We start from the raw sequence: 26,960 nt of genomic DNA on the forward strand, positions 1-26,960 counted from the left end.
TTTTTTCTGTTTACTAAACTCTGTTGAGTGGGACACAAAGTTAAGTTCTGTTGTAATAAATATGAGATAAAGATGATTATGTCATGTTTATGTAGAATGCTTACGTAGAAAATATCTTGTAATTTACAAACGATTTAGGGCTTTTAAAAAGTAAGCCACTTTGTTCACATTGACAGCAGAGGGAATAATCTTTAACATTCTATGAATTTTTTTCCAATTATAGAGAAGTGCTTACTGAAGAAAATGGGAAATACAGAAAAATATAAAAGATAAAAATCATAAGCATAATGTTTCTGGTAATTTTATAAAATTAGAAATGGCACTAGTGGCTAAGAATAATTTTTTGTCTTTAAGACTGTCTATACTACTGTGAAAATATTTTTGATTAAGACAATAAAATAGGTCTTGAATATATTCTAAGATAAAATCTTGTTCATTCTTGAATAAAAATAATTCATGTTATTTTAGACATTTATTCATGCAGGACAAACATTTTTATAATGATTAAGACTAAAATCAAAATTTGCTATCAAAAATATGACACTAAGAGAAGATTCTACTTAAATATTCTGATATAAGAGAAACAAATAATTTTAACCAAATGAAATTATTTTTAAAATGATTGATTTGGTCTTACGTTTTCCACAGTATTTTTACATTTGAACAAGAGCAGGAAATGTTTTCATTCGTAATCTTTCAACTTCAGCCTGTAGTATTGAAATCTGCTCAGCTTGTTGTTTTGAAATTTTTGTTAACTTTTGTTGTCGCATCATGTTTTTGTATCGTTCTTTGGCAATCTTTTCACAAGTCAGTTTAGACCCTATCCCCAAAATGAAGAAGATGAAATTAGTTGAATTATTATCTACATTTTAAAATACAGAAACAGCACTCTGAAATAGTTAAACATATGGAACAAATACTGGTAGCTTTATAACCGCTGTACAGATTTTAGGAATTCTGATTACTTTTAAACAAACTGACAGTTAATTAAAGAAAAAAAAATCTTACCCATTGCATTACAGATGTCTTTTCTCTCTGAGACAGCCACCAGCTCTTCTCGTAAGTTGCAACCTAGGGTATAATTTGCTATATCTTTTTGATTGCTGTACCTTCTCAGTTTTTTAAGCAGCTTTTTGCAGTTCTCCACATTCTTTTTGTGTGTCTGAAATTTTTGTTCCCAGGACATCCCACAAAAATAATTTTGAAAGAAAATATTTTATGAAGATATTCTTAAATTTTAAATACATTGTCATCATTAAGATATCTTATCACCATACCCCTAGTGCTTAGCATAATGGCCACACACAGTAGGTACTTAAATTATTTGTTGAAAGATAGAATGGTCTGTTAATATACATTTTAGAAGAAACTTTATATATTCTTAGAAATGAGAGATTTTAAGAACACAGCCTGGAGAGTACTTTGTTTCCATCTTATATATGTTAAACACTCAAAACTGAGTGCTCAGGCAGTTAGGGTAAAACAAAGCCTTTACAATGCCAAGGAAAGACTATCAACACTTCTACTACATAAAATCATAACCGAATGTGAAACAGGAAATTCACCTACACTCCAATAGCCCCAAAGGATGTTGAAGTGCTTCACAACCTAAATGTCCCTTAACAGATGAATGGATGAAGATGTGGTACATATATATATATAATGGAATATTGCTCAGTCATTAAAAAGAATGAAATAATGGCATTTGCAGCAATATGAACAGATCTGGAGATTATCATACTAAGTGAAGTAAGTCAGACAAAGACATATCATATGATTTTGTTTACACCTGGAATCTAAAGAAAATGATACAAATGAACTTATTTACAAAACAGAAACATACAGATTTAGAGGACAAACTTATGCTTACAGAGCTGGGGAATGATGGGAAAAAACAGAATGGAAGGTTGGGATTGAGACATACACACTTCTATATTTAAAATAGATAACCAACAAGTGAAGTCGCTCAGTTGTGTCCAACTCTTTGTGAACCCATGGATTGTAGCCTGCCAGGCTCCTCCGTCCATGGAATTTTCCAGGCTAGAATAATGGAGTGGGCTGCCATTTCCTTCTCCAGGGGATCTTCCCAACCCAGGGATCGAACCCAGGTCTTCTGCATTGCAGGCAGACTGTTTACTATCTGAGCCACCAGGGAAACCAAGAGGATAACCAACAAGGACCTACTGTATAGCACAAGAAACTTCGCTTAGTATTCTGTAATAACCTAAAAGGGAAAAGAACTTGAAAAAGAATGGATACACATATATGTATAACTGAATCACTTTGCTGTACACCTGAAACTAACACATTATTCATCAACAATACTCCAATATAAAATTAAAATATTTTTTAAGTCCTTCTGGCTATCACAATGGTTATGGGTGCAAAGATGATATTTAGGGACCTCTAATTATATCCATCCTAAAGGAAATCACTCCTGAATGTTCACTGGAAGAACTGATGTTGAAGCTGAAACTCCAATACTTTGGCCATCTGATGCGATGAACTGACTCACTTGAAAAGACCCTAATGCTGGGAAGGTTTGAAGGCAGGAGGAGAAGGGGACGACAGAGGAAGAGATGGTTGGATGGCATCACCGACTCAGTGGACATGAGTTTGAGTCAACTCTGGGAGTTGGTGATGGATAGTGAGGCCTGGCGTGCTGCAGTCCATGGGGTTGCAAAGAGTCGGACATGAATGAGCAACTGAACCGAATTACATCCTGAATGTCATTATAAAAGACCAAGTTTTGGTAGGTTCTATTTGAATTCATGGTTTGAAAACTATTACTTTGTTCATATCATTCACAGATACTGGAAATATAATGATCAATATCTTTGATTCCTACCTTATCTAAAACAGCAATAGTCTGCTCCATTATTCCAATCTGAATGGCAATCAGAGTCTCATAGTTTGGTTCATTTAGGTACTTTGAGAGGAAAAAAGAAACCACAGAGTAAGTATATTTTTCTCTATTTCTTCCAAGAGATAATTTTATAAAGATTATCTTAGTTTTGGAAGTTCCTGTTTCTCATAAAAAATGTCTATCCAAGTGAGGATTGATTTGACTTTGTGCCATAATATTTCCTCATGTTTAGTTATTGATGCACTCACCTATATACTAATAACTACCAATGCCTACTTTATTTTCTCATTCATTCATTTATTCAACTCACCAGATATTTACTGTGTTTTATTTGACAGTGTCTCATGTGTTCCATATTAACAACATCCTACTAATAGTTAAAGATACTGAGGGAGATAACAAAGATAGATAACATGACCTAGACATCATGAAGAAGAGAATAAGTAATATGATTAGTTGCCAGAAGATACATAAGTGACATACAAATTAAAAGGTGGTTTGAGATGGGCTATGATTTCTCTGAGCTTGGGAAATCAAAAGGCTTTATGGATTAGGTGGCATTTGAACCAGACCTTCAAAAGTAGATAGATTCGAGATGTGAAAAAAATTGAGGAAAAATATTCCAGGTAGAAGAACCAGTATTGCAAAGGCACAGAGAAAGAATCCTAGAAAAGAGAATCAGTTTGGTTTGAAAATATTGATGTGTAAAAGACTAATGGGGGAATGAATTTGAGAAAGATTGAAGGACACTCAGCACCACTTAAGAACTTGAAAATTCATTGGCCAGGTAAGAAGAGGAAGTTTAAAATGGAGCAGAGTAGGAATGTTATTAGAGCTGAATAGGAAGGTGAATCTATAGATGAGATAGAGAAAAACCCAAAGTCAAGAGACTTGTTAGAAGATTGTTATAAAATACTAGAAACCATTGAAAGGGAAGAACTGAAGCAAGGTAAAGGCTAGGGGCACAAAGAATGAGGGAATATATGGATACACTAGGCAAGGCTTGGAAGACAAGGGAAGGAGAGGAATCAGAGGACAGCAACTTTAATCCCAAGTGAATGGCTGAAAGAATAGAAATAAGCAAAATAAGAAGAGGTGCTATTGGGAGATAACACAGAAATAATTCTGAGAAAGATCAGGTTCAGAGAAGTGAGATTGGAATTGAATTGGAATCCAGAAAGCTTGGATGAGTCTTAGGAGTGATCATGGAAGTTAGAAAAAGAGAAATCATCAAAGGAGAGGACATGGAAAGAAACACAGAGCTGAGGGCAGAATCTTAATCACTATCCTTAAGAGGTGGAAATAAAAGAGAAGTCAGGAAAAGAGGCAGAGTGGTTTGACATGTTGGAAGAAATACAGGAGACAGGAGGGATGATTAAAACCAAAACAACAGGCAATATTAAAAATGAAGATGGACCTCACAGGAGAGGTCCAGTGGTTAAAACTCTGCTTCCACTGTGCGGGGCGGGGGAGTTTGTGGGGAAACGTACGTATGATCCCTGGTTGGGGAATTGAGATCTCACATGCTCCTGGCCAGAAAGAAAAGAAAAAAGAGAGAATGAAGACGGTCAATGGTCAAATACTACAGGGATGGTGATGACTGGGAAAGGGATCACTAGATTTGACAATTAGGAAATTCCTGGTGAATTGCAAGATAGAACTATACTACTGACTGGGTCACAAAGAACCAGAGGCAGCAAATGTAAACTAAAGAAGAAACAGAATCCATAGTCACATTATGAAATACTATGCACAGGATATGCTTGACATCACAGAGCATCTTATTAAATATTGGTTGAATGAGTGAATACATTAATGACTGAAATTAAAATTATATAGTGGGGCACAGGGAGAACTTACCTTTTGACGATCTTTTGAAAAAAACAGCATCTGAATATCCCAAGCCTTCTGATTTAGATCTTCCATTTCCATCTCCATCTTCTTATGTTCCCACTCAATCTGAAATATTCCTTTATGGACTTCTTTACTTTCCATCATGCTAGCAACCTTCTTTTGTCCTTGATTCTTAAAAAAAATCACACACACAACTGGCATTCATATAACATTCTGCATTCAGAATAGTTGAAGCTGAATGCTTTTCTTAGAAAACACTTGGAATGCAGAGATAATTCTATCTTCTTTTAAAAATGTAGCAGATATTAGAAATTACTTCATGGGCACAATCTGATCATGATATAAAGCAAGATAGTTACTAAACAGAAAGGATTATAAGATAATTTGAATGGCATAGCCAGTTTACTTTTGTGTCAATGATTAGGCAGGAATTCCTTCTACCATCATCAATCTGTAAGTGTTTGTACCCCTATTCTCCCCTGCTTCTTTTTTTTTTTCTTTTTTAATTTTAGTTTTTTATTTTTTAAATTTTAAAATCTTTAATTCTTACATGCATTCCCAAACATTCTTGACACTAAAGATAAAGGATTGTAGTTTATCACACTAGGCACAATAGTATCTGGTTGGTAGCTAGTGAGAAAACAAGAAAATTGAATGGGTTAAATATGATATTTAATAATTTGGATGTTCTATACTTCATTTCAAATGGACTACATGAAGTTCAGTAATATTTTCACGAAACTGCTCCCCCAGATTGCTAACAGTGAAACTACTAAGATTCTAAAATAAATTTGTATGTGAGTTTCATCAGTTAATATTTTATATTTTTCCTCTCTTCTCCTGAGAGAACTTAGCTTTTTCAAGATCATGCCATTAGACTATGCCAACTGCTACTCTCTTTAAAAATTATTTTTATCTTTTGATCATTGCTTGGCCTCAATTCCTCGAACTTCTCACTTTCAATGATATTTTCTCTGTTTGCTCAGCCACCCAGCTCCCATGATCATACCCTTGATCTTGTCAACACCAGCTCCCAAATCTTAAGGTCAAATATTTCTCTGCAGCAGTATCTCTCAAATGGGCAAAACATTGCCCCACCAGCGGACATTCAACTACATTGGGAGGCATTTTGGCTGACAACCGGAAGGGGAGGCATTGCTAATAGCATCTAGTAGGTAGAGGCCAGGGGTGCTTCTAAACTCCACATAATATATAGCACATGAGCTCTCTCCAACAAATAACCATCCAGCTCAAAAGTCAATAGTCCTGAGGTTGAGAAACACTTCTGTCAAACTACTACATCTCCTCTCTGCTTTCCTTTCAGTCAGCTTTTGCATAAGATTTATTAGTAGTCCCAGTCTCAACTTCCTCACTTCATGTTATTTCTTCAGCCATCGCCATTTGAGCTCCTGAACCAACACTCCGAGTGTTGACAACCTTGTCAAGTAATTGATATAGTGCATGGTTCCCTCTTCTGTGGAACTGTTTATTTCATGGTTTTTAAGTATATAGAAGATCAATATGGAAATAAAGGATTTGAACGAGACCTAAGAGACATACACAGAATGCCTCACTCAGTACCAGCAGAATACACACTATTCTGTATTCTCAAATACAGACCATATGTTTGGCCATAAAATGAATCCAAATACATTTTAAAAGATGAAAATCATACAAAGTGTCTGATAAGACCACAAGGGAATGAAACTAGAAATCAATAACAGAAAGAAAACCGGAATATTTGCAAATATGTGGAGATTCAATCATATATTATTAAATAATCAATGGGGCCAAAGAAGAAATCATAAGCAGTATTAGAAAATACTTTGAAATGAATGTAAGTGAAAACAGAACATACCAGAACTTATATAAATCCTTCTCAAACACTTAAGAAAAAAATTGAAAAAAAGGGGATACTTCCAAACATTTTATGAGAGCAATATTTCCCTGTTATCAAATCCAGAAAAAGACACCACAATAAGAGAAAACTATAGGTCAATATCCTTGATAAATATGGATGCAAGAATCCTGGACAAAATATATTATCAAGCCAAAGTCAAGAATACATTAAAAGGATCACACACACACACACACACACACACACACACCCCTAGACATATGTTCAGACTGCTGAAAATCAAAGATAAAGAGAAAATCTCAAAGGCAGACACACTACATTAAGAGGTGCAAAGATTAAAAAGATACAGTAGGCATCTTGTCAGAAGTTCTGTAAGCCAGAATAAGACGAACAACTTTAAAGTGAAAAGACTGAGAGACAGAGACAGAGTCTGTCAATCCAGGGAACCCAGCGAAATATCTTAATAATAGAGGTGAACCAAAGACAATTTCAGACAAAGGAAAACAGATTTCATTACCAGCAGACAATTCAGTTAAGTTAAAAGAAGTTCTTTAAGCAGAAGGTATATAATACAAAACAGAAACTTCAATCCACACAAGGAAGGATCTCTTGAAATTGTGAAATTGAAGGGAAATAGAAAATCATTTCTTCTTTATTTTTAATCACTCTTAAAGACAACCGACTGCCTAAAGGAACAATAGTAATGCAATGTGGGTTATGAGCAAGTAATACGTGTAGCAACATTAGCACATAATTTCCAAATAGCCCCAAATTCCCAAATATTTGGAAATTAAACAACATACTTCTAAATAACCCATAGTAACTTCTAATAGGAAGTTACATGGGGAATTAGATAATATTTTAAATGGAAAGAAAATAAAAATACAAACTATCAAAATTTGTAGAGTGTAGCTAAAATAGTGCTTAGAAGGAAAATTTTAACATTAGATGTTTATGTTAAAAAACAAGCAAGATCTGAAATTAATTATCTAAGCTTATCAAACTTATCATTAGGTGAGGAAATTGACTCTAATGAAATGATGGTATATTAGAATGAACATTTAACTTTATGCTCTTGAACTTTTTTACCTTAAAATTATCTGGCAAGCTTTTAAAAAATATATCCATGTCTAGAGGTGGGGCCTGGACACATGTGTAAACTTCTTCAGGGTAGGAAACACCTACCCCAACTGAATGAAAATGAATTCCCATAGAAATGGGGGAACATGAAAAATATTTGGCACAGCAGGTGACATGTCGTTTTTTTCTTTTTAAAAAATGCTAATTACCCGAATCACAGAATTCAAGTCTTCAATTATTATCTTGTTGATGAGGATTGCATCAGAATAATCCAGCATTAACTGGAAATTCTCCAGTTCTACCTGTCCTTGTTTAAGGAGGATTTGGATCGTCAAATTCAACTGGAATTTCACTTTGTCTTCCTGTAATCTAAATTGAAAAAGACTTCAAAATAAGTAGTTGTGACATATTTACATTCCAAAGTTCACCTATCATTTGATATATACAATCAATAAAATATGTATGATATAAAAATTGAATATAAAATTCAAAATTAATTTTCCTTAACCTGAAGGGAAACACACTGGAGATTAATGTGGAAAATATTTTTCCAATGACAAGCTTTCCTAGAGATCTCTGTGATACTTCTTTTCTTGAGGATATGGAATTACACTTGGGCTGCTTACAGAATGGTATGCACAGAAACACATTCATAAAGTTTTACTTCATGATTAAGAAAACATTAATATGCTTTTGAACATAAGTGGAAAAAAACAGAGACACTACCAAATAACAAATCTTTAGGTAGATTTGTTCTGACTTCATGTATTGATCTCTGATATTATATTAACAATGTTTAATCTGCATGCTACTTATCAAATCTATTTTTAGGTAATCCATATTCTTGCTTATTACCTAGATCTGAAAATGATGTTTAATGATGAATTTGGAGACATCAGAGAAGTATTTATCAATGTGGCTATAATATGGCCAAAAGTGAAGCAAGGACAGAAGACAGTATCTTAGTCACTCAGGAAAATGCAACAAGCTGCCCTGAAGAAAAATATTAGCTTATCAGGCATATAGATGGAAATTTCTTGGATATCTGCTTAAGTTTCCACACTGTTTGCTTCTGTGGCTTGAGCCTAAAAGTACTTACTAGCAGAAACATATTCTTTATATTTTTATGTGGAAGGAGATTAAAATAAAAGCCTTTCCCCAAACTTACATGTTTGTTAAGTAAGTCACAGGGATATAAGGTATACCATAGGGAATATAAATATAGTCAATAATATTATCAGAATTTTGTATGATGACAAATGCTAACAAGGCTTATCATGGAGATCACTGAGTAATGTATAGCAATATCAGATCACTATTGGTGCATCTGAAACTAATATAAGTAAATTACACTTCAAATTCTGAAAAGGATTTTAAAAAGGAAAAACATTGAAAATTTAAAAAAAAAAAAGAAAAACTTGATGGTTTGCAGTAAGAACAGGGAGCATGAAGGTAAATTTCATTCTGAAATAAGGTCTTACATAACAAAATGCACTTCTCAAAGAGAAGCTATAAAGCATGAATAGGTAAAGTCAGTGCCAGCTGTAAACCAGTGAGTCAGCACTCTTCCCCCATGATAACACAACTTAATTTAGCCCTAGCTTAGATTTTGAAAACATGAACGTGAATGAAAGGTTCAAATTACAGGATGAGCTCATGGAACACTTTTTCAATTTCATGTTGCACCTTCTCATCATCCTCAGTTCTTCTCCGGAGGAAAGCCACCATTTCTATTAAGCCAGCAGCTTTCTGCTTTACCTGAAGAAATCAAACCACAAACATCTCAGAACCTACGGAGCGTTAGAAATAAAAGCAAACTAATTTCAAAGAACTTGAGAAATATACATCTTTTAAGTTTGTTACAAAACCTTAAGTCCAACTTCCTAATAAATTAGCAAAAATTTAAATCCCTGCCATTATGTAATACAAGAAACTTGAAACTTACATGGCACATCCCATGAATAATTAGAAAAGTATCCCCCCAAAGTGTTAAAATTGCTTCTCACTGAAAGACAATATGCACGCAGCTAGGATTTTTCTGATATCTTATCATCTTAGACAACATTTTACAGTCATAGATACTTCAACAAAAATACAACAGCCTCACACATGTGGCACCCAATTTAGGGAATCTGGGGGAGTGGAGGCAGGGTTGTGGTCAAGAAGCAACAAGAGGAAGGAGTCTTTTCCCAATTAAACACACTCTCAAATTCCTACTGTTTTTTTACATTAACAAAACATTCTAGCAAAACTATAAAGTTTGTTCTGGTTGGTTCAGGTGAAATATAATTCTAGTCTATGCAAAAGGAGATGAACACTACTCAAGACCAGAGCAGACAGAAAAAGCTGTGTCTACAACAGTGTTGTCCAAGAGAAATGTCATGTGAGCCACCAATGCCAGCTACATACATAATTTTAAATTTTGTAGGAGCCACATTACAAAAGTGAAATGAAACAGGTGAAATTACTGCTTTATTTAACACAATATATCCAAAACATTATCATTTCAACCTGTGAAGAATATAAAAAATATTGGGACATTTTCCATTCTTTTTTTCATACTAAGTCTTCTAACTCTGCCCATATTTTCCAGTAACAGCATGTCTCAATTAGAACTGCCCACATTTATTTCACACAAAAAAATAACCATGTCTGGCTAATGGCCATCATTTTGGACAGTGGGTCTACAAGTAGGCCTGTACTTAGCCCTCAATCAGACTAAGGTTAATATTTTATTTCTTTATCATTATTATTAATATTACTAACTGCTAGCCTAGTGGGAAACCTAAATAATTAGATTTTCTTAGAAGGACTGACCACCATAAACTATATATTTGACACTAGCATACTAAGTGAAATGAAATAAAATAGAATGATAAAATGTTATATACTTTCTGTTCATTTTCCACTTTTGCTCTTCTGGCCATGCAGAAATGTTCCCAGACGGAGGTGTCCAAGCCTTCTGGCATATTATTAATACTGTCCAAGTCATCCATGGCTTTCATTAACTGGGCAAAGGCATCCTGATTCAATTTCCCAGATCCTGGTCGCTCTCCGAAAGGCACAAGACTGGTCGTTTCTGCGTGTATTTTGTGTTTGTGAATCCTGGTATTATCAATAAAAGCCCATCAATGTTTCATATTTTCACATACAAAACAATCACTGTTAAATAATACAACCTTTAGCAGAGGTGTGACACTGCATGGCACTTCCCTGTGGTTAGTGGGTGGATTACCCCAAAGAGAAAAGCACCTGCTGGGACCTTTCGACATCTTCAGACATGACCTTAAGTGGACTACAGATGTCCCGCAACTGCAATCAGCACTGGGAGCTTTAACTGCATGAGAAAATGTCTCCGTTCTGGGTATTTTAAGCAGGCAAGTAAATGCCTGAGAGAAGTATAGGTATTCCCTGGTTCTGACCCACACACCCTCTGCTGATGTCCTTGCTGCAGGTGAGTAGCCTGGAATATGTTCAGCTAAATGTGCACCTGGAGAAGTGCCTCTTTTTTTTTATCTACATTATGGATTGTTTTTTTTCGCCTGGGCTGCAGCTGGGAAGAGAAGGGTACTGAGATTTGTACCAGCTCTCACTCTCAAGGTGCCTCACAATATGCTGTGAAGTTACTATGCTAAGTCGCGTCAGTCGTGTCCGACTCTGTGCGACCCCATAGACGGCAGCCCACCAGGCTCCCCCATCCCTGGGATTCTCCAGGCAAGAACACTGGAGTGGGGTGCCACTTCCTTCTCCAGTGCAGGAAAGTGAGAAGTGAAAGTGAAGTCGCTCAGTCATGTCCAACTCTTCGTGATCCCATGGACTGCAGCCTACCAGGCTCCTTCGTCCATGGGATTTTCCAGGCAAGAGTACTGCAGTGGGGTGCCATTGCCTTCTCTGTGAAGTTACTATAGTTATCGTCTTTTTCTAGAAGGAAGTGAGTCTCTGAGAGAAGTGACTGACCAAGGCCACAGGTCTGATAGGTGTGGAGTCAGTATTTAAAGCTAATGCTGCTGGACAATACAGCTTGTACTTTTTCCACTACTGCCTTTCGATAGGACTCACTTCTTTCTTCATAGGCATATATAACTCACTCCTTTAAAAACAGGGAAACCAAGATACAAGATTTGTTCTAGGCTGAATTTCTCAGGTTACATATAATCTGTCAAAAGTGAGAGAATCAGTTTGTATCTTAGACACAGATAAGCCTACACCTTTCTGACAAACTCCCTGATTCCTACATTATGTTTGATTAAAAATTATGGAAATCTATACAGGTAAAAATTTGGAAATCTGTGAAATTAATTGTTTGGTACTCTCAAGTATCAAAATCAGATGTTTTAGAACTATTTTGATAATGGTTATTGTCAGTCATTCATACTGGCATTTTTCAAACTTTGTCTTGAACACAATCACATGAGATGCTCTGAGGAAAGGGTCTGGAAAACATGCCCTACTCTATTTCTCACATGGGATGCAAAGGCTACAGAAAGTTCTGAAATGTTCTTCAGTAAAGAAAATTATGTATCTTTTTCAACCCTGTATTTCCTTACACTTATTTTGTCCTGGAAGCCTTTTATGTGTAATTCCAATTCATACCGCAAGGGATGCATACGTGTTAGAACACATCTTGGGAAAAACAGTTTATAAATCTGTCTGCCATCTATATCTTGTCAGGAGCCACTTTCATGTATAAAACAGAACCTATAATAGCACTATGATTACCTAGATGCTTAATTTTTAAATAATGAAGTAATCAGTCTTCATTGCCTACTGTTAAGATAAAATAATCTTTAAAAAACTGAGTTAAGATCAAAATACTTGGACATTTTCATGTAAATGATGTTACACTGAATATTGTGAAATAATTGGGAGAAAAAGCTGAAATATAATAACAATTGTTTTTTCTCAGAAACATGATAGCAAAGGAGAAACAAACCTTGGTCGGCGTTTAAAAAGTTTGTAGAGTATATCCACCTGATGACTGGGAATTTCAGAAAATTCCTTTTTAAAGCTGCGATCCAGAACCTAAAGAAAAACATATCATTCCCAGGATTGCAACTTTGTTCAGAAGGCTTTTATCTGTGACAATACTCTCTAAAATATTAATTGTATCACTTTGATTTTCTTAAAATCCGTGAATACTTGGTTTATAACACAGACTTGTTAAAGGGTGACCACTCACTGTGCAAGGATTTCACAAAGATTTACCTTAAAGAAGAAGCACCTCAGTAAACTAAAAATATTATTTCATATAAGAGGTCTTAGAAATCACTTAGAACTGAAGTGAAGTGAAAGTGAAGTGTTCGTCACTCTGTAGTGTCCGACTCTTTGCAGCCCTATAGACTGTAGCCTTCCAGGCTCCTCTGTCCATGGGATTCTAAAGGCAAGAAACTGGTGTGTGTTGCCATTCCCTTCTCTAGGAAATCTTCCCGACCCAGGGTTTGAACCCAGGTCTCCTGCATTGCAGGCAGATTCTTAACTGTCTGAACCACTAGGGTTTTATTTAGAACTGAAGTTTCACAAAATAATATTTATAAAACAGACAAGGTACCTCTATTTTGTTACATTCCATTCTATTCTTCTGTTTGCTTTTCTATCCTAGTCTTTTCCATTTATAAATCTGCTGGTCATAGCCTACTTAATTGATTTCATAACCAACTAAGGGAGATTGCAACCTGAAGTTTGAAAGGCTCTAAAGTCTAGATGAGCTCTCTCCTTTTTTTGTGCAAGAGAAAGCTTAAACCAGAGAAGTTTACAAAAATTTATTTTACACAGTGATTTTTAGAAATACACAATGGCATAGAATGGAGTTTACCCATAACTGAGAATTACAGTAGGAGAAAATTCTATGAGAAGATTAGATTGTATCCCTTTTAATCTTCCCCAAATCCAGGCAGCAGCAATGCTATCACACTGGGAAGTGACTGAGGCAACAGCTCTCACTTTGTCTTCCGCCAGTAAGTTGTCATAGTGTTCCTTGTACATATCCAGGTCTTCTCTAGACTTCCGGATGGCCTCTGTGGTCTGGTTCTAGAATAACATCAGGAATAGAAGATCAGAACAGGATAAATATAAATATTGAGCATACTAAAAAGAAAAAGGAATTCCCTAGTACAAGATTAATGTGAATTGAAGTGTCAATTACAGATAACATTCATAGAAGAAAGTAAATCGACTGGAGGCTTTGAAAGGACAAACATCCCAATCACCTGTTTCAAAGTGTAGCCAGCTCTGTACATGAGTGTGTAAGTGACCAGGGAGCATACTACACCCTTGACAGAGCAGTATGGGTGGTGAAATTGTACAGGCTTGGGAGTCATGTGGGCCTGGGTTCTGAGAGACTGGATATATATTAGTAAATGGAGGATGGCCAGGCCATATATAAAAATAGAACTGACTCACAGTCTGCAACCAGCCAGGAATTGAAACCACAACCTCTGCAGTGATTGGCCCCTAAACTGTCAGAACTTGGTCAATAACTTTCAGCTTTCCTAATTTTTGCCACCATTTTCAACTGAGGACCAATCGGGGAACCCCAAATCTGCTTCCCAAACCAAACACATAGGTAGCCCAGCTTCTAAGTAACTTGCCCCAGGCTTCTTCATGCCAACAACTCCTAGTCAGGATACAGCTGAAGCCCTTTCTTATTTTCATTAAATGGCTTTCTCATCCCCCTGCTAGCTTTTGAGTGTCTGGCAAACACAAATGAATGTCATATGATACTTTAAATCAATCATTCATAAATGTCTCTTATTAATTCTATTAATAAAACCTGACATCTTTTGAAAATTATTATGTGACAAGCATTTTGTATTCATTGTCTCTTTCATGAAACATATCTATTAGCATTTTAAAAAATATTACAGCTTTTCATTCTATAAGCTAACCCATTACTTACATATTTAGTGAAACAGAGTGCAAAATGGTCCAGAGAGAACAATACACCCTAGAGAAGAGCTTGAAAATAGCTTTAATGGTTATGTCTTGTCCAAGGTCCCATAGCCAGTCAGTGGTTAAAAGTCCCAGACAGGGAGCCAAGGAACACATACACATTTGAGAAGGAATGTAGGAAGAAAGAAGGGGCCAGGCAGGAGTGTGGACTCTTGTCAAGTGGGAGCAGTTGGTCAGAAACTGCTGATACTCAGATATCAGACACTGTATTTACCCTCTCCTCCTGCTTCCTTGCAAGGTAGTTGTTCAGGAATGTTTCTCTGGAGCTTATTTCTTCATCCAACAGCAAAGAGAAAATAAGGTTGTTTATTTTCAATTCCTCCTGTAGAAATATTTTAAAAGGGGAAAAACGATCAATGTGCCCACCTGGGAAAGGATTTTCTATTGAGGGTCACAGTCTTGGCACTCACCAAGCAAGTTTATGACACACAAGAAAGAGAAATTCCTTTCAAGAAAAAGGGAATATAAACTTGCAATAACGACTCAGTTGTTTTTACCTTTTTTCAATTTTCATTGCAAGATACAACATATACATAGGAAAACACATAAAACAAATGTATAGTTTAATGAGTTATTATTAAGGCAAAACACTGTTGTAATCACCACTCAGTTCAAGAACTGGAACTTAACCAGAGCCCTTCCATGTGTCCCCATCCTAATCTCAACTCCAATAATAACCACTGTCTGGACTTTTACAGTAATCACTTCCTTGTGTTTCTTTACAGTATCATTACCCAAATACGCATCTTCTGGGCACTACTATAACTGTCTGTTGAAAAAAACTGTCACATTTTGAAAGCCTATTATTATCCACAGGTTCTCTTTCAGCTCTTTCTTTCCCTCACATTTATTTGTAGTTATCTGTAGTTTCACCTAGTCTGATTTTTGCTCATTGCTTACTTATGGTGAGTTCCACAGAATCCTTTACCCCATGTGTTTCTTGAAAATTTGCAGCTGGGTCAGGGGACAGATCAGACCTATGTCTGATCCTTTTAAAAGACCATAGGGGACATGGTGTTTTTTGATCAGGAAACAGGTAGTGTCAAATTGTCTTTCTTTCTGAGACGTTAGCAGCTATAGATCTCAGGGCTTAGGTTCATTAATCCTTTGAGAGCTGCAAAATGGTGATACAATATTTCTATCATTCCTTTTTCACTTATTAACTGAAATCCTTTCATAAAGGCATGCTTCTCCCTATCTGCTATATGGTTACCTGGTGGTGTAGTTCATACAGAAAAGCAGAGTAAATTCTTGACACTTTATTAGTTTTTAGATAATAAACTGGTTTTTATCCTTTGAAGGCATTTTTATTTTTAAAACATCACAAATTCATTAACCTAATAAATTTGATTGGCTTCAATTAATTGCAATTGTTATCATTGTTGAATCTTAAATTGTCCCATTTAGGGGATCTTTTAAAGTGGACTCCTGTTGATAGTAGCCTTTAATAATTTCCTCATTGTCTTGTATGAAAATCTTCCCTGGTGGCTCAGATGGTAAAGCATCTGCCTACAATGCGAGAGATGCGGGTTCAATCCCTGGGTCTGGAAGATCTCCTGGAGAAGGAAATGGCAACCCACGCCAGTATTCTTGTCTGGAAAAACCCATGGATGGAGGAGCCTGATAGGCTATATAGTCCATGGGGTCACAAAGGGTTGGACATGACTGAGTGACTTCACTTGTATGAAAGGATGTTTTAAGTATGTCTTTAAAAAAGTAACAGCTTTATTAAGATGTCTTTCACAATCCATACAATTCGGTTCTTTAAAGTCTGTAGTTCAATGGTTTTTTAAAGTTATATTCTCAGTTGTGCAACCAACACCACAATTTTAGACTATTTCAGCACTTCGAAAAAAAATCTGTTAGTCATTTCCCATTTCTCCCCACACCTTCCAGAGGTCTTCCTGCCTCCACCCCAAGGCAACCGCTAATTAACTTTGTCTCTATGGGTTTGCCTCTTCTGGACATTTCCTACAAATAGAATCACTCAACATGTGGCCCAGAGTGTCTGGCTTCTTTCACTTAGCATGCTTTCCAGGTTCATCCATGTTGTAGAATGTACTAGTACTTTTTATTGTTGAATAATACATTTGGGTTATTTCCACTTTGGGGCCATTATGATTAACGCACTCTTATGACTAATGCTGGAGCACTCATTCTCAATCTCCCTCACCAACTACTATATGCACACATTCCCTCCCTCCTGGGCCTGTGACCATGTTCTCTTTGTGGCCACAACTCCCAAGGAACAGCCCCTCTCCCATGGCTACGGGTCTTACTGGGTCCTGGGAATAGTGCTCTTCCCTTGCCTCTTTAGCTCTAGCCATGATACTGGCTTCACGTTACCTCTAGTCTCTGGGAGTTTTGCCACTCTTTGCTGTTTCCCTTAACCCTGCCCATACCTCAGTTAGGAGTCCCTGCATCCCCCGCTCTTATATGTAACCCTTTCAGGGTATTTTTCCTGTTGGGACCCTGACAATACAGACACCATCCAGGAGCTTCCTTAACTCCTCTCATCTTTCTTGGTCGATACCCTTTGCTTTGGTGAGATTCATCTTCCATTAACTTGCAGAGAATGGGTGCTCAAAAATTTTTGAGACCTTGCATTTCTCAAAATATCATTACTCTCTTTTTATATTCAGTTAATAGTTTGGTCTGACATAGGAGCTGTTAGGAATAATTTTCCCTCAGAATTTAAAGGCTTCATTCTTCGTCTTCTTGTTTTTAAGTTATTGTATACTTCATTTACATTCTTACTGCTGAATCAAAGTAAGTCAGATTTTTCATCTGATTTTTTGGAGCATGTAGACTATTCGGTCATTCCACATATAGGATGAGCCCAACCCTTTACCAGTTGCTGGAAATATAAGGATGAACAAGAGAGACTCAGTCCCTACCTTCATGGAGCTTAGTCTTGGGAACATTAAAAAGTAACTCAATAAATTAAAATTCAGTTGTATTAAGTGATAGAAAGTAAAAGAACAGAGTATATAACAGGAAGATCTAACCTAGTTGGGACCTGACAGATGGGTAAATATAGTGCAGGAAGCAAAGAGGTTGGAAGAGAGTATTATTGGCAGAGTTGGGAGCAAGGAAGTGTGAACCAGGTGGCAGAGGGCGGAGCATGGCAAGTGAGGGGGAGGGTGGCACAGATGAGGCTGGAACAGGATGCAGGGCCAGCAAGTACAGGGCCTTCCTGCCAGACAGGGTGTTGCTCTTTATCCTGAGAAGAGTGAAAGGCCTTGGAGGCTCCTTAAAAGAATGTCATATAAGTGAAGCTTTTATTTACCTGGTTGACAACCATCTCTGCCTTCACTCTCCTGTCAAAGAGTCTTTTCAAATGTTCGTCAAAATTCTGTGTGCTTTCTTGAATAGAATTTTGAAGTTTCTTCATTTCTGCTTCTAAAGACTAAAAGGAAATCAGCACCAAAGTTAACATGCAGGAACATCAGATGTTCCTAGGGAGTGATTGTTTACATTTTGCCAAAAGGAAGGGGCAGGTGGAGGGCAGGCCTTGTGAAGTATTCTGGGCTTCCCCTTCAGCCACAGATGTTACTCCTGGGTCTGTTATATTGTCTCTCTACTTTTATATATGTTTGACATTTTCCATAATACAAAGGTTTGTTTGTTTGTTTGTTTTTACAAACCTTCAAAGGAATCTTTTTTCTTTTGTAAATATAAGAGATGTATACAACATGTAAGACTACAGCATGCATCTATGGAAAAATCCAGTAGAGAGGGGCAAACTTATGCTGCAGGGAAATGGAGCAGATGGCTGGAGCAACAGCATTAAACAGATGGATGGGACGGGACCCAGTGCATGGAGTGGAACATGAGGTATGGGTGGCTAACAAGGCCATTTTACCCGAGAAAGGCAAGAAGGATCTATGGATTCAAGGTGGATGGGTGGTAGATGTGGTGGGAGAAGGGTAAGGAAAAGCTCTTCTAGTTGCTCCTCTTCTCTGAGCAAAACTAAGGGGAGAGTTGAGGGTCAGGTGTGACAAGTCTGAGGACAGAGGAGAACACACAGCATGGTCCTCTAGGATCTTGCCACTTAAAGTGTAGACTACCGACCAGCAGCAGCAGCTGAACCATGTGGTTACTCAATAGAAATGTAGAATCTCAGGGGCCTTCTCTATCCTCAGAATGAAAGAATCTGAATCTGCATTTTAAAAAAGATCCACCAGGTTAAACTAGGGGGAAACTGAAACCTGGGGGGAGGGGGGATAGCATCGTTGAGCAGCTTTAAGAACCCAATAAGGACTAATGTCATCAGAGTGAAACCATGGAGCATTTTTTCTTTTCTTTTTTTAAATGATCTCACAGTGATTTAATTTTTAAATTTTTTTCAATACTATGAGTGTGAACTATTATTTTTATTCTTTAAAAATAGCTAACATGGGGTCATTTCCTGAGTTTGGGGGCAATGCTAAGAAAACTACAGGTATTGCCTTCTTGCATCCCCACAACAGTACAGAAAGAAGGTTCCAGAATGCCCATTTTACAGATGAGGAGACTGAGGTTTTCAGAGATAATAACATTTCCATGAGCCACATTGGACTCAAACTGTCCAACTCCAAAAGCAAAACATATAGTCACTTTATTATATTTCTTCACCCACTGCATGGTGTGAATGCAGAGAAAGTTGAGTGCTGGTTTAATCAAGGCTGACTTTTTACCAGGTGAGCGTGGTCAAGGGGCAGGGGGTGAAGGTGTAGGCAAGAGAGTATTTTACTGTGCAAGACCATGAAGTAAATGCCACCACTTTAGGCATCTGAATTCTGTTAACTTCTTGACATCTTTACTGCACTCAGAACTACTCATTTTGGATAAAACGCAAGGGCACTGTTAGAGGATGCAGTGAATAAAAACAGGGACAAGTTAACAATAGGTTCAAAGGAGTTGTTCATAAAATACAGCCTCTATAAAGCTGACAAACTGTCCTGCCTTGAATGATGGTATGATTTTACTTTCTTCACAGAAGGATAAATATTAACTTGGTTGTATACCATCAACTTTTACATCTCTATTATAATGGTAAGCAATTCCCATGTTGGAATGTTTCTTTATGATGGAAGGAGAAAAGTAGGAGTCCTGCATTTCAGAAATCTCAAATTAGAATTCTGTTGATTGCGTCATTCTTCTTTCACGTCTTTTCCTTGAAATTGAGAGCAAATACAGCAACAGCATGCAGCTTAAATTGATGGAGGCAAGAGACAGCAGTACCTTGAACATACTGTCATAGGTGCTCATTAAACATCTGAAGAATGAATGAAGGACCAAATGAATTGTAATGATGTAACATGGGAAATCAATAAGAACTTTCAATTTTGCTGTGTGTTCTTATTGTTTAAAATTGTTCTAAGTCTTTAAATTTATCTGCACTCACTTCCTCAAATTCTCTTGAAAATTTAAGCTGAAACAACATCCTGAGGTTACTAAAGGCACTTGAGAAAATGCCTTTTGAAATGCCATTTAAAAAGATACTGAAACAAAACCCTTGGTAAGGTAGGCCATATTCTCTGCTCTTCTGACCTTTCTATACTTATCTCTTTCTTCATTTAACTCCTTGACTTTTTTCTCATACTCTTTGAAGAGTTTCCTTTCCTCTTCAGACCACAAAGCATCAGGTTTTACCATGAACTGAGGCTGAGGAATCACCTGAAGAAATAAAGAAAAGCATCTAGGTTAAATATAAATGTAGCAATAGAGTAAAACTGAGTTACTGATACAGTTTTTAAAAAGAGCCCCTTAAAAGGGTATAGTTCTTCACATTGGCAAGACAATGACCTAACACTTTGACCAAAGGATATTAAAAAATGTTACAACTGTTTTTCTGTGACTTAAGCCAGGGTGAATAGTTTGGGATGAACCCTGATTCTGAGCTGACAAGTTCAGACATGCAAGTTGATATCCTCATAGCTAGAACTATGTCAGAGCTCCAGGATACCTATGTCAGGTATCAAAGGGCATACTCCTCGGTGTATCTGGAGAATTACAGGTGAAGTTTTATCCCTGCTTTCTGTAGAGACCAAAACCACTGTAGTTGCTTTTTTAGTTGTTCATTTGTTGGCTTTTTTTCAGGTTGGAGGACAAGCCTGTGGTTTCAAACTTATTTGCCTGATACATGTTTATAAGCTACTGAGTGAAGTCAAAGTGTTAGTCACTCCGTCATGTCCATCTCTATGCTGCCCCATGGACTACAGCCCACCAGGCTCCTCTGTCCATAGAATTCTCCAGGCAAGATTACTGAAGTGGGTTGCCATTCCCTTCTCCAGGGGATCTTCCTGACTTAGGAATCGAACTCAGGTATCCTGCATTGCAGGCAGATTCTTTACTGTCTGAGCCACCGGGGAAGCCCTTATGAGGCACTGGGGGTGGTATATTTATTGCTGTAGAATTTCTAAAATTTAGGTTCACATAGGAAAAAATGGTCATGGTTAAGTAGCTTGCTCCATCCCATTCCACCTTCCATAAGGATGGCCAGGAATCTCACCATTCTCAAAATGTCTTCCTTCTTGACTTCCAGAACTCCTCCCATCATGTCCATGAGGGCTCGGCGTCTTGAGTCAGGGCCCTTGGGAAAGAGCCAGGGTCAGAGAGGGTCACTGAGACAGAGACCACTCCAGTGGCACCAGGGACAGCCCCACCCCAATATTAGACTGACTGTATTTAGGATTGGGGAGGGCGGGCAGTGGCATGCATGGAGGGGACAAGAGGCCGCTGAGATTCCAGTGACCTCTGACCACGACAAATGCCTAATGTCTGTCTCTGCTGAAGTACAAGTACAGGACTATTCAGCCAAGCTAGGAACAAGCATGCCTAAAAGGAAAAAGGGTCTTAGGCACCACCAGAGGAAAACTGCATACCCGTGTCAGAAGCAATCGCTCCATTTCACGGGTCACAAGCAAGTCTGCTTTGGCTTTTTGCCACGGTTTAATATGTCTTTGAGCTGAAATCTGAAAGAGAAAATGTAGTTTCCTGCTGTTATTCTTACAAAACCCAAACTTTCCTTCTACACACTGGGAGGGGGTTAGACGTAATTAGGGGGATAGAGGGAATACCCAGGTTTTGCTACCAATTTCCTATTTTGGAATGAAGATGAGATCCAAAATGAGAGAGTTAGAAAAATAGATGATTACTTTCAACAGGGACTGTTAGTGTTACTATTACCTCTAAGCAACACTTTTATCTTTTGCCCTGAAGTAATCAAGATCGTTTCATGTGAGCAACGGTATTCTCTTTGAATCACTCCTTATAAATGAAATATGATTATATTTGAAATGTTCTCTTTAAGTATTTCATTGTAACTGTCTCAGTGCCAAACAGATTTTAAGAAGGCTGTCCAGTGAGCCCCTTCCTCTGGAACCCATACTGTTGTAATGGCTACATAACTAATGGAGCTCCATCAGTCTCATTCCCATGATGTGACCCAACCTCTACGGCTATAGGTGCTGGGCCCAAGTTGGCCCAAGGAGCCCCTTTCCAGGCAAATCTGGACCTATGACTAAGAGATTATAGTTTGGACCAGATGCTCCCTAGAATATAGGAGATATAACACAGAAACTACTAGAGGCTGCTGAAATGCAGACAGAAGTGAATCAAAAGATGAGGAAAGGGCACTTCTGGTCTCCTCACAAGGCTCTGGTATGTGGTTCCTGCTTCTTTCTAGGCTTGGCGTCCAAATCTTCTCTGGACTCCATGGGATTCATAAAAGAAATCCTCATTATTTCTGGGGCTATGTTAGCTGGTTTTGTTACTTGCAACCAAGATTTTTACCTTATACAGTTGCTTCTAGCAGCAAAAAGAAGAAGAATAAATAAGAGCCTGGAAAATGTCGTGAGAAAGAAGGCGAGAGATGATACACAGAGAATCATACCTCACTACCTTCCACAATAAGGGTTCTCTCTGGCTTTTCACAGTCCTCAAATTCTGGTTGCCAGACTGATTCTTCCAACTCCAGATCTAAAATAATTTCTTTAATCCTTACATTTTTTTCCTTCACACGTGCAATTTCAATCTCTTTTTGTTTATATGCAGCATCAAACTCACTATTGAAAGCTGTTTTTACCTTGTAAATAATATCCTGAAATATCAATGTTATAAACACATCCTGTATTATACCCTTACTGGCAACATGGGTCCACATTTTTACTTTTTCTCCAAAATCATTTTACAAATTATACACAAGTTAATCTAAAATACTGTTTGCATTAAGTCATTTCTTGGTTCAGTAATCTATAGTGGCATCTGACCATGAGCAGGATTAAGGCAACAGCATAATTGTTACACCACAGTGTATATCCAGAAATGTACACTGTAATTCAGTGTGCAGGTATATTAACAAATGCTGAAGTGGATAATGGATACGTGGAGGCTCTTTGGACTATTTTATCTACTTTTGTGTATGCTTTTTTTTAATCCATCATAAGAACATTTGAAAAGCAACATTCAGTATTTGGGCTTCCCTGGTGGCTCAGATGGTAAAGAATCTGCCTTCAATGCAGGAAACCGGGGTTTGATCTCTGGGTCAGGAAGATCAACTGGAGATGGGAATAGCTACCCACTTCAGTATTCTTGCCTGGAGAATTCCATGGACAGAGGAGCCTGGTGGGCTACGGTCCATGGGGTTGCAAAGAGCCAGACACGATTGAGCGACTAACACTTTCATTCAGTATTTAAGTTGGAAAATGTCTTTTTTTTGGAATCATGTTTGGGTAGATGAGGTGAAGAGAAGATGCACTGTAGAGGTTGTTTGGAGAAGCTCCCATAGAAGCACAACCATGTACAATATTCTTCCTCTGTACAGACAGGTCATTTTTAACTAGAAAGGGAGCCCAATCTAGCTAGTTGGATCAGCCAATTACTAAGGTATCTCTGGTTTGGCAACTGCTTTGCCCCTAGCTCTACTAATGAGTAGAATGATGGGTCAAACTAAAAGTAGACTTTATTTTATCATCAGAGTTCAATCTACATATCTATTCTACTGAAGATGAAACCATTAAAGCAGGGTGGAAAATGGTCTTAACAGCTGGCACCAGAATTTCTCCTAGCTTGAAAATACTTTCTGTAGGGAAAAGGTTTTAATAAAGTGGCAGGAAGGTGGGACACTGAGGGCATAAGTCAGCAGAAGCTAAGCAACCAAAGAGATAACTAAACAGTTCTCAGAATAAATATGTAGGAATTTCAGGTATTGGAGGAGATGAAGAAGAGAAAAAGATAGGAAGAGACAGCAGAATAATGTAGTAGGAAGTTAGAACTCAAATTGCAGACAGGGCTGAAAGATTTTCAAGAACAGGGATGACCAAACATTAAATATCAAACCATCTGCATTGGTGCAATCTCAAGTTACTGGGTTTTCAAAAACCTTCAGTTGGCTTGTATAGGTGGTGTGTTCTGAAGCTGACTTGTTGGGTTGAAAGCAAGGAGGAGCTTAGAGCCTGAAGGACACCATACCTTATCACTGAGCCCCAGAACTTATAGAAATCTTAGAAAGGAAACTGTATTTCCCCAGGTTAAGAAGATAGATAAGCAATCACATCTTGATCTTACAAGGAGTTCCTAACTGACATCTGGGTTACCTAGAAGGTGGCATTCAAGGATTTCTTTTATCTTTGAGCTTCCCAAAGACCTTTGTAGAAAGATGGTTTGTGATGTTAGCCAGTGGAGGGTGCTCTTTACAAAACCTGGTATCAAAGAACCCACTCCACATTGATGAAAACAACTCTTGTCCATAAGCTCTGTTTAAAGAAAATGGAGCTGGCCATCTGTATGTTTCTCTGTGTACTTTAAAGACATCATTGGATTGGCATTAGATTTCAGTTTGAGCCTTTGCAGGACACTTCACGGAAAGTTTGAGATTTTCAAAGATAAAGAAAAAATTCACCCACTTTCAGCAATATAATTTGGTTGATTTTCTCCTCTCTGGAATGAAGTTCCAATTGGCTTGACAATAAAGAGGTATGTACCCTAAAATCAGTACTCAGACTGCCAAGCATGTAATTGGGCAAGCTGGTATCTTTCACTGTCCCGTCTTCTTCCTCTTCTTCATCTTCCTCTTCATGATGCTTTTTAACCATGGGAATTGCAGACTGAACCTCTACAATTTCTTTCCGTAGCTAAATATAGAAAAAGATGAGATGAGAGTTATGCAATAAGAAGAATTCTCTAAAGAGCAAGTTTGAGACAACCTAATTATTTCAACAAGTATTTTAAAATGTTAATTGTCTTGCCAGCAACTGAATTTAAAGTGATGGATAGTTCTTGAACCTGCTGAAGAGAAAGCTGCAGAAACTGATAAAGTGTGGATAAATCATGAAACTAAAAAATGTTCTTGATAGTGTATAATATTCATATTCTTCTGTCAGGATGACAGCTGCTTATAAATATTTTGAGTCTTTCTTGGTACTTAAGCATTAAAAAATATACCTTCTCTTCATGTTTTACAGGAACTTATTCCCATAGGACTGTTATGCGCAGGCAAGAAGAATTAAGCATGCCTTCAATTTATGTGTCAGAAAAAGAATGAATGCAAAGTTCGGGCCGAAATGAAACTATACCAACTGGACAGTATTTTTAAGTGGTTTGACAGAGATTGTTGGGAGGGAAATGCTAGGATTACTTTAGGAAAACCATAAATCCCAGCAAAACAGATTCTACTTCAGCCCTGGCCAACTCTCTTAAAATATAATCCCCAGTGATAAGAGATGATAAAAATGAGTTATGAGTGGATGAAGAACTCATGACCAGAACAAGAACAAACTCCCAAATATAATTTTTAAAAGTATATCATCATATTTGGGGGATAGTCAAAGTTGTTAGGATATAGGTTCTAGACTTACTATTTAGATATAAGCCTACAAATATAAACAATATATACCAATATAAACAAACATACAAATATATACACAAACAATATCTAGACTTATCTTAAGTAGTATTCTGACTCAAATCTGTATGAAGGAAATACTGAAAAGAAAACATCATAAATAAACACACATATATATTTAAAATTGTACTTTAAGACACTCGGTTTCAATCTTCTTTTGCTGCACGACTCTCTTCAGTTCTTTCAGCTCTTCATCTGTGCGTTCTTTCATTGGGAAGTTCTCAACCACACAGGGGATGTGAAAGCACTTGGGGGTAAAAAAAGCATAATGAAACAAATACATTGTCAGTACAATTATGTGTATCTGGGGCTCTGTGGGAGATGTTTTCTCTGATTAAAACTAATTCACAGGCTACCATCATGCATGAGCAAAATGGCTGATGGAAGTTTTTTAAAAAGAACAATGCATGCCATCAGTATTGGTGTAAACTTTGTAAGAAAATACTGTACTTTTGTGAAAGATCTATTTCTAGAGCAATGCTTCTCAACTAGAAGTGATTTTGCCTGCCCCTGTCCCCATCTTCTTCAGGCCCCCAGGGATGTTTGGCAAAGTCTGGAGACAGTTTTGACTGTCACTAATAGGCGTGGTGGATACTACTGGGGCCTAGTAGACAGAGCCTAGGAATGTTGCAAAAATCCTCCAATCCATAGGACAGCACCCATAACAAAGAATTATCCAGCCCCAAATGTGCTGTTCTCAAGAAATCCTGTTTTAGAGCAATACTCAAGCTCATAGATGTAGGGTGACCAATACTTCATGACCTAAACAGATGGCATATTTGAAAGTGAAAAAGGTGCCGTTAATAGCTACTCCAGGATCACAGGCATAAATTGGGACTTTCGGTTACCCTAGACAAAGAGGGAAACTGCATTGGGAGGAATCTTAATAAAAAGGCACAAAAACAGCCCTTTAGAAAATGTGAAGCTAGATACAGGTAGAAATGTGAACATTATTAGATCTAGTTTTCAATCTGTGTGGAATGTGAGTGAGGTGGCTTTTTTGGAATAGACAGATATTGAGACTTGGATGCAGGTGGTGTCATAGAGGAAAGAAAGAGGTGTAAGACAAATCTTGAGAGATGCTGGTTTAGAAGCACATGGGGACCGAGCAGAGAGGGAAAAATAAGACCCAGAGAAAGTGACACATGGAGGTGGAATTCAGCACAGGAAGGGGCAAGGCATGGTTTGCTTTCCTATATATGGACTTTCCTGCACTTTTTCTTTTTTTTAATTTAATTTTTTAATATAAATTTTTTATTTTAATTGGAGGTTAATTACTTTACAATATTGTATTGGTTTTGCCATACATCAACATGAATCCGCCACAGGCATACACGTGTTCCCCATCCTGAACCCCCCTTCCTCCTCCCTCCCTGTACCCTCCCTCTGGGTCATCCCAGTGCACCAGCCCCAAGCATCCTGTATCATGCATCGAACCTGGACTGGTGATTCATTTCATATATGAT

At 37.4% G+C, this 26,960-nt stretch overlaps 1 protein-coding gene across 6 annotated transcripts in view; it reads right to left on the bottom strand.

Moving 5' to 3' along the window:
- The window catches only part of CFAP43 (cilia and flagella associated protein 43), a 99,182-nt gene continuing 72,222 nt past the window's right edge, over window positions 1-26,960 (bottom strand). For 2 of the 6 annotated variants that reach the window (XM_069567042.1, XM_069567041.1), the window contains 17 exons: window positions 25,625-25,741; window positions 24,497-24,724; window positions 22,486-22,692; window positions 21,476-21,565; window positions 21,103-21,183; window positions 20,142-20,267; window positions 17,896-18,015; window positions 14,821-14,928; window positions 13,599-13,685; window positions 12,592-12,680; window positions 10,550-10,763; window positions 9,304-9,416; window positions 7,868-8,027; window positions 4,727-4,891; window positions 2,849-2,929; window positions 1,009-1,162; window positions 1-820 (listed from right to left, as the gene is read on the bottom strand). In XM_069567042.1, the coding sequence (XP_069423143.1) occupies window positions 654-820; window positions 1,009-1,162; window positions 2,849-2,929; window positions 4,727-4,891; window positions 7,868-8,027; window positions 9,304-9,416; window positions 10,550-10,763; window positions 12,592-12,680; window positions 13,599-13,685; window positions 14,821-14,928; window positions 17,896-18,015; window positions 20,142-20,267; window positions 21,103-21,183; window positions 21,476-21,565; window positions 22,486-22,692; window positions 24,497-24,724; window positions 25,625-25,741 (2,307 nt within the window). In that variant the 3' untranslated portion in view covers window positions 1-653. Of the gene's footprint in view, window positions 821-1,008; window positions 1,163-2,848; window positions 2,930-4,726; window positions 4,892-7,867; window positions 8,028-9,303; window positions 9,417-10,549; window positions 10,764-12,591; window positions 12,681-13,598; window positions 13,686-14,820; window positions 14,929-17,895; window positions 18,016-20,141; window positions 20,268-21,102; window positions 21,184-21,475; window positions 21,566-22,485; window positions 22,693-24,496; window positions 24,725-25,624; window positions 25,742-26,960 lie in introns of those variants that run through there. The other 4 variants (XR_011252044.1, XM_069567044.1, XM_069567043.1 and 1 more) reach the window with 4 other exon arrangements.

The sequence above is a fragment of the Ovis canadensis genome, chromosome 22, assembly GCF_042477335.2.
Source record: "Ovis canadensis isolate MfBH-ARS-UI-01 breed Bighorn chromosome 22, ARS-UI_OviCan_v2, whole genome shotgun sequence".
NCBI classification, from domain to species: domain Eukaryota; kingdom Metazoa; phylum Chordata; class Mammalia; order Artiodactyla; family Bovidae; genus Ovis; species Ovis canadensis.